Source organism: Anomaloglossus baeobatrachus, chromosome 5 (assembly GCF_048569485.1).
Source record: "Anomaloglossus baeobatrachus isolate aAnoBae1 chromosome 5, aAnoBae1.hap1, whole genome shotgun sequence".
NCBI classification, from domain to species: Eukaryota; Metazoa; Chordata; class Amphibia; order Anura; family Aromobatidae; genus Anomaloglossus; species Anomaloglossus baeobatrachus.
Genome location: NC_134357.1, coordinates 293,947,481 through 293,955,768, shown reverse-complemented (window position 1 = coordinate 293,955,768; position 8,288 = coordinate 293,947,481). Strand labels below are relative to the sequence as shown.

The window sequence follows — 8,288 nt, the reverse complement described above, 5'->3', positions numbered from 1 at the left end:
TCGGTTTTTGGGACGCCCGGTGATAGCCAACAGCATAGCCAGATCCTCAGCTCTCCCAGTCACAATGCTATGAAGACAGGACAAGTATATGAATGATAGATGTTTTAGTTTCCTAGCACAGGCCATCAGTGAATGAATGGTGGGGGATCCTGCTACTTAGACCCATAATGCTGGGCTATACTATGAGGCATCCTTTTTGTTTATGCAGGCACACTGCCACACATACGGATGTGGCCGTACCTGGTACTGCAGCTCAGGGTTAGATGGTTGTCCTCTTTATTCTGCTAATCGCTGGCGGTCTTAAGAATTGCCCATCAAATAAAAGCCCCCGACATCTGCATTTATCAGAATTAAGTGAAAGCGCTTGATGATTTAACAGCACAGCCATCTAAACATTTGCAGTTTTCATATTTAGTCATCTAACTATTTACATTGTTTTTCATGTATATATTCATGCACATTTGTAAGTAGGTACACACCATAGATTTTTGATATGGTATACACGCAGACCGTTACGTGCTAATGACATGGCTGCATGTCTGTTTCAGGGGCATGCTCACGCTGTCAATTAATGGTACAGCTAGGGCTGGGCTGGGACCATAGACGCTCTCGGCCTACTGCCCAGCAAAGTCATCCCGTGGCTGGACAACGCGCACAATTTGGTCATTACTGGAACCACTTTGCAGGTCATTATCGTAGCCCTGGCTTATCTATGTTAGTATATATTTCGATTGTGCCAGTCTGTATTGCTCAGTAATACTTCTGCCTCTTATGGCAGCAGTTAGGTTGTTTCGGTTTATCTCAATAAGACCACCATCTTTGTTGTTAAAAGGCTCAAAACATCTGCTTCCGAAAGGAAACAAAAAGGGTTAAAGGGGTTTTCCCATGACTGAAATGGATCACCTATTATAATATGGATAACTGGTGGGGCCCCACCAATCTACCAGAACTGGAGTTCCCCCTTCATTGGTGGTGCCCTGGCGATCAGACTGATAATCTGTCTTGTGGATAGGTGATAAATGTCAACGGTGGGACGGCCCCTTTAATGTATTCAGTTCTTGAAGGACTGAAGGGAATCTCCCAACCCAAGCTATATATCCTTTCAAAACCCCCAATTCAGGTGTATCCCCATTCTCATCCACAAAAAGAGAGATAGCTAATGCAGGGTTCCCCTCATCCCAAACAGTAAAGTGGCAGTGCCTGTAGTGTGAATGCAAAAAAGGATGGGATTCCCCAATCGGTGTCTACCCTTCTCTGCACGTGGAGTTCCACCCACTTGTGACTGGCACATATCCAGCACTTGACTGATAAGGTGGGTAGAACCCTTCAATCATCCATTGCGATGTTGCGGAAGAGGTAAGACATGGACTCTCCATTGTGGATCCGACGGATTGCTTCGGAAAGAATCAGGCTGATGTCCACGGTTTTGATCTTTGAGCACTGTAGTTTCTGTACCTCATGGGGAACGGTGTTTGTCACCACAACCTTGGGAAACACAGAGTAGAGTAGTAAGAGGTGATGTTTTGCATTCACAATCATTTCATTCAGCAATGGGGTCTACACGAACTATAATATTAATGGTCTATCTTTAAGATTGGTGAGAAAAGTCAGATCCTGTTGGAAGGGGCCGTGACATTGCAGAAAAAGCTCAAAGTTAAACTTCGGCACTCAATAAGAAAAAAAATGGAAAACTAGCGCTATGAACAACTGACATGTTTATCTTGGAAAACGTTACTAGCCGAAACGTTGATTGAACAACATGTCCTACATCTATTTTTTTGTTAGAGCACATAAATAAAAAAGCACCTTTGGGAAGAAAAATTTTTTCTCAAGTTTTCCATTTTGTTTCCGAAAAAATGCTAAGCGTGCGCTATGCTCAACCCAACCCCCACAGTCAGATGACTGTCTAAAAATTAAGCAAATATACATCACCGATTGTAAGCATACACTGGAGATCAAAATTAGACAACACACAATTTCCTAAATCTTGCGGTCATATCATTGTGTAGTCCTATGTGATTATATCCTAACATGAGGAAACTAGCAGTATTTAAGCTTATTTCATAAATTGATTTTTTTCTTAATCACATAATAATAATGTAAATGAGATAAATAAAAAAAGAACACGGATCAAAATTAGAGAACAATTTCAGATGCCTGCAAGTTATTGGTGTTAATCTGGCACGAATTTCCCTAATTATCTGACAAACCCTATGTAACTGACAGCCTAACTTTCCAGTTTGCACTGACTTTGCAACAATGTTGTGCCATTCCAAAGTGACTGAAACCCTCCGGCAGCAGGTTGTCCAAATGAAGGTCAAAGCGATGACCCTATCAGCCATAGCAATACAAGTTGGTCGTTCCAAGTATTTAATTTTGAGAATATTGCATCTTTACAACATCACAAATGCTTTCAAGTCTCCCAAGACTGGACGCCCTCGAAAGACAAATGCAAGAGAGGACAGGATAATGTGGAGAATCTCCATGGGTAAGAATTTCAGCGCTGCAGCTGAAATTGCTCGCCACTTCAGTACTGAACAGGGTAAGGATCTGCCTCACCATACAGTGTCAACGTTTAAGAGCATTTGGACTGAAAACCCACTTTGCAGTAACAAAACCTATCATTAGCAGAAAGAATCAAAAGGCTAGACTCACTTTTGGTGAGGAGCATGTTGTGTTGACAGAAGAGAAGTGGTCCACAGTTCATTTTAGTGATGAAAGCAAAATGTAATTTATTTGGGTCTGATGGGAAACATTGAGTTTGTTGACAAACTGGAAAAAGACTGATCCAAAAGTGTGTTAGGAAGTCAGTGAAAGGTGGTGGAGGAAGTGTCATGGTTTGGGGAATGTTTTCTGCAGCAAGAGTTGGACATCTCATACCGTTACGTGGCAGAGTGAATGCAAGTGTGGATCAGAACCTTCTTCAACAACACGAGGTTCCTTACTTGTGTTCATCACTCAATCAGCCAGCAATTTTCATGCTAGCCAATGCCCCGTCACACAACAAAACGGGGAAAGCAGTTTGCTGAAACAGAAAACATTGAAACAATGAAATGGCCAGCCCAGAGTCCTGATCTAAACCCAATAGAAAACCTCTGGAAAATCCCTAGAGATAAAGTTATGGCCAAGAAACAAACAACAGTCAAAGAACTGTGGAAGAAGACTGGAAGAAGAGTGGACAAAAATCACACCAGAGCAGTGTGAGAGACTAGTGATGTCCTGTGGCTGCAAATGTGCTGAAGTCATTAATAGCAAAGGCCTGTACACTTCCTACTGATTGGTGGCGGTTGTTACCTTCATAAAGTTTTGTTATAATCTTCCTCTGTGCTACAGTCATGGCTGTTCTCTATTTATGATCATCATTTTTGGGCAAAATAAAGGTTTTATGTTGATAAACTTTGGATCTTTTGTAAAACACTGTTCTAGTGGCATGGTGTACCCTTACAAAAAAAACCTTCAAATGTTGATCAATGTAGATTACATTATTTCGGGAAAAAACATACATTGTTCTCTAATTTTGATCTCCAGTGTATGCCTTACACGAGATGGACATGGTCGCCACATCTTGCACTGACCTCATCAATTAAGGAGTCTTCAATAAGGCTAGGAGCATCTGCAGACAAGATACCATGAGTGGCCATCACAAAAATTTTGTATGCCCCACGTTCCTTGAGAATCTCGGCGGCAGCTACAAAGCTTTCCACTTCATCTATGATGTCATCCTGAAGTCAAGCACATACACAAAAAAGGTTTAAGATCAGAAAGTTGTCAGGAAAAAAGGTATGGCCAAGTATAGAAATTGGAAGGTACTCTTACCACTATGATGGCGATCCGTCCACCCACATCTCCCACCACGCTGATTGGTGGCTTTTCCTTGGCTATCATCACTTTATTGAAACAGGGAAAGAAACTGTTAATTAAAGCAATAGGACATTGAACATGCAAAACCCAGCCAATGAGAGCAGAAATGTTAGCGGAAATCTGCCATAGGAGCATGCTGGGCAGAGGGCAGGACTGAGCATTAATTCCTAGTGTGCCCTAATCCTCCAAACAATTGTGTCTATGCAGACTAGATACAGGTAACACTTGTCAGGGAAAATAGTGCTGGTGACCAATAAGCTATACATTATACAGGGAATCCTGGGACTAAAACAATCGGATTATTTTTTTCCTCGTAAAACTCAGACCACCAATATATAAATCTTAAGGCCCCGTCACACACAGAGATAAATGTTTGGCAGATCTGTGGTTGCAGTGAAATCATGGACATGTTCCATTTGTACACAACCACAAACCTGGCACTGATTGTCCACAATTTCACTGCAACCACAGCTCTGCCGCAGATTTATCTCTGTGTGTGACAGGGCCTTTACTCTAGCCATTCAGTTATGTCCGACCCTCAGATATTCTGTAGGCCAGTTCTCGCTGTGTTTGCCATGGCTTTTTAGAACGGTTTGAGGCTCCTCTTCCCTGTTAGCTTATGTATGTATGTATGTATGTATGTATGTATGTATGTATGTATGTATAATACATATATATATATATATATATATATATATATATTATATATATATATATATTATATATACACACACAGTGCCTACAAGTAGTATTCAACCCCCTGCAGATTTAGCAGGTTTGATTAGATGCAAATAAGTTAGAGCCTGCAAACTTCAAACAAGAGTTAGATACATAGAGTCCAAAATTACATAAGAGACACACAGCAGCTGCCCCTCACTTGGGATGCTGCATTGCGTGTCAGAGCTACTCAAGGGTAGAAATGAAAACAGGAGAAAGACGAGTAGAACTGCTTCGCAATATATGTTTTTTTATTCTATATTATTATCTTACTTTATAAAAGTTGGTAGACAAAAACACAAAACACATATATGATGTAAATACAATAATGGAGAAAAAAGAGGCAAAGAGGAGGGATGTTAAAAAAGAGGCACAGACAAAACCTTCATGAATAATTGTAAAAATACTATCATAATACCATAATATTGTCACAGAGGCTATATCAGACAAAATGAACAATAATGCTGACAAGCCCCTTTTCTGTGTGCTATCATGTATGAGTATCGCACCTATATGTGATTACAACAGTGCAGCAATCTCACACAGGAGAGGATGAAACAGAAGGGCATAAAAAAATCTATCTATGCCAGTTATGTGTCCAATATAACCTCTAAAATGCCCAGAGCAAAAAAAACGCACATGTGTACATTTATTTCATCAAGCCTATAACCACACCATCAGCAGGCACCATTGGTAAGTAGCCCATTTTACATATATAAAACAAAGGGTGTAAAGGGGGTCTGCCAGGCTGGCTATATATCAGTACGGCATTTATCACCTAATGTGAAAATCACATGTACGTTCATTCAGCTTAATAGGCATATAAACCATGACAATGAGGTGGTTATGAATGGAGTTCCGCCAATTCCAGTGTCCCTTACTACTGATCATGTGTGAATACACTGGATCAGCATTAAAAGGAAGTTACCTCATACTACTGCAGTAAAGGAAACACAGACATAGGCGGAGGCCCCGTACATACCACACTGTGCAATCAGTGAGTGTAAGTCCAGTCAGGAAGGCTTGGTCAGGTGTGGAAGGGTTAAATCCCCCAGAAACTCCGACGTACGTTTCACAGAAAACCTAGCTTGTGCGCGGTTGCTTCATCAGGGAGTGACTGATCATACTGAATCGGCTGGTTTAAATAGCCGCTCAGTCCCTCGGATCAGCTGTATCCTATCAAAGGATGTTGCCGGCGCATGCGCGTATGGCATCCCCGGGATCCGGAAACCTCCACACACCGTCATAACCCCAGCGCACGCGCGGGAGCGGGGACGCGTCTCCATGGCGCCCGCGCGTGCGCAGTGAGTCACCCATTTTTAACATCCCTCCTCTTTGCCTCTTTTTTCTCCATTATTGTATTTACATCATATATGTGTTTTGTGTTTTTGTCTACCAACTTTTATAAAGTAAGATAATAATATAGAATAAAAAAACATATATTGCGAAGCAGTTCTACTCGTCTTTCTCCAAACTTCAAACAAGAGCAGGATTTATTAACAGATGCATAAATCTTACAAACCAACAAGTTATATTGCTCAGTTAAATTTTAATACATTTTCAACATAAAAGTGTGGGTCAATTATTATTCAACCCCTAGGTTTAATATTTTGTGGAATAACCCTTGTTTGCAATAACAGCTAATAATCGTCTTTTATAAGACCTGATCAGGCCGGCACAGGTGTCTGGAGTTATCTTGGCCCACTCCTCCATGGAGATCTTCTCCAAGTTATCTAGGTTCTTTGGGTGTCTCATGTGGACTTTAATCTTGAGCTCCTTCCACAAGTTTTCAATTGGGTTAAGGTCAGGAGACTGACTAGGCCACTGCAACACCTTGATTTTTTCCCTCTTGAACCAGGCCTTGGTTTTCTTGGCTGTGTGCTTTGGGTCGTTGTCTTGTTGGAAGATGAAATGACGACCCATCTTAAGATCCTTGATGGAGGAGCGGAGGTTCTTGGCCAAAATCTACAGGTAGGCCATGCTATCCATCTTCCCATGGATGCGGACCAGATGGCCAGGCCCCTTGGCCGAGAAACAGCCCCACAGCATGATGCTGCCACCACCATGCTTGACTGTAGGGATGGTATTCTTGGGGTCGTATGCAGTACCATCCAGTCTCCAAACGTCACGGGTGTGGTTGGCACCAAAGATCTCGATCTTGGTCTCATCAGACCAGAGAACCTTGAACCAGTCTGTCTCAGTGTCCTCGAAGTGATCATGAGCAAACTGTAGACGAGCCTTGACATAACGCTTTGAAAGTAAAAGGTACCTTACGGGCTCGTCTGGAACGGAGACCATTGCGGTGGAGTACGTTACTTATGGTATTGACTGAAACCAATATCCCCACTGCCATGAGATCTTCCCGGAGCTCCTTCCTTGTTGTCCTTGGGTTAGCCTTGACTCTTCGGACAAGCCTGGCCTCGGCACGGGAGGAAACTTTCAAAGGCTGTCCAGGCCGTGGAAGGCTAACAGTAGTTCCATAAGCCTTCCACTTCCGGATGATGCTCCCAACAGTGGAGACAGGTAGGCCCAACTCCTTGGAAAGGGTTTTGTACCCCTTACCAGCCTTGTGACCCTCCTTATCTTGTCTCTGATGGCCTTGGAATGCTCCTGTGTCTTTCCCATGTTGACCATGTATGAGTGCTGTTCACAAGTTTGGGGAGGGTCTTAATTAGTCAGAAAAGGCTGGAAAAAGAGATAATTAATCCAAACATGTGAAGCTCATTGTTCTTTGTGCCTGAAATACTTCTTAATACTTTAGGGGAACCAAACAGAATTCTGGTGGTTTGAGGGGTTGAATAATAAATGACCCTCTGAATAAACTTTTCACAATTTAAAAAAAAAAACAAAAGAAAAAAACAAATAACATTCTTTTTTGCTGCAGTGCATTTCACACTTCCAGACTGATCTACAGTCCAAATGTCACAATGCCAAGTTAATTCCGAATGTGTAAACCTGCTAAATCTGCAGGGGGTTGAATACTACTTGTAGGCACTGTATATACACACACACACATACATATACATATACATATACATACATACATACATACATACATATATATATATATATATATATATTGTGTGTGTGTGTGTATGTATGGTATGTATGTGTCTATCTATCTATACACACACACACGCACACACACACACACACACACATACATACACACGCTATATACAATCCATCTGCTAGAGATATACATGTTGGATGTTAAATAATAATAAACAAAAAAGTATATATTATATTTATTTCATTATTTAACATCCAGCTCCTAAGTCTCAAGTGGATGGCTTGAGATATATAATATATACAGTATATCAAATTAGCGCCAAAAGTCTTGGCACCCTTGATTTTGTTCCAGGATATGAAAAAATCCACAAAATTATTGCTTTGATATCCAAATCTTTATTTCCTTGGTGTGTATTGGAATAACACAAAAAAAAGTCAAATTGGAAATTATATCAAAACAAAACTCCAAAAATGGGCCAGAAAAAAAAAACCAAACCTTTCCAAAATTGTAGGTAAACAATTTAGTTTAAAGCATGTGATACTCATTCAAGCTCCCCTGTGACAAGTAATAGGTGTGGGCAATATGAAAATCATACCTGAAACCAGATAAAAAGAGGAGATGTTGACTCAATGTTTGCATTGTGTGTCTGTGTGTGCCACACTATGCATGGAGAACAGGAAGAGGAGAAGAAAACAGT

General features: G+C 41.1%; 1 protein-coding gene across 3 annotated transcripts in view; it reads right to left on the bottom strand.

Moving 5' to 3' along the window:
- Window positions 1-319: 319 nt before the first annotated feature.
- PRPSAP1 (phosphoribosyl pyrophosphate synthetase associated protein 1) overlaps window positions 320-8,288 on the bottom strand; it is a 53,690-nt gene continuing 45,721 nt past the window's right edge. For all 3 annotated transcript variants that reach the window (XM_075349578.1, XM_075349579.1, XM_075349580.1), the window contains exons 9-11: window positions 3,817-3,887; window positions 3,576-3,722; window positions 320-1,485 (exon numbers count right to left, since the gene is read on the bottom strand). In XM_075349578.1, the coding sequence (XP_075205693.1) occupies window positions 1,327-1,485; window positions 3,576-3,722; window positions 3,817-3,887 (377 nt within the window). In that variant the 3' untranslated portion in view covers window positions 320-1,326. The remainder of the gene's footprint in view (window positions 1,486-3,575; window positions 3,723-3,816; window positions 3,888-8,288) is intronic.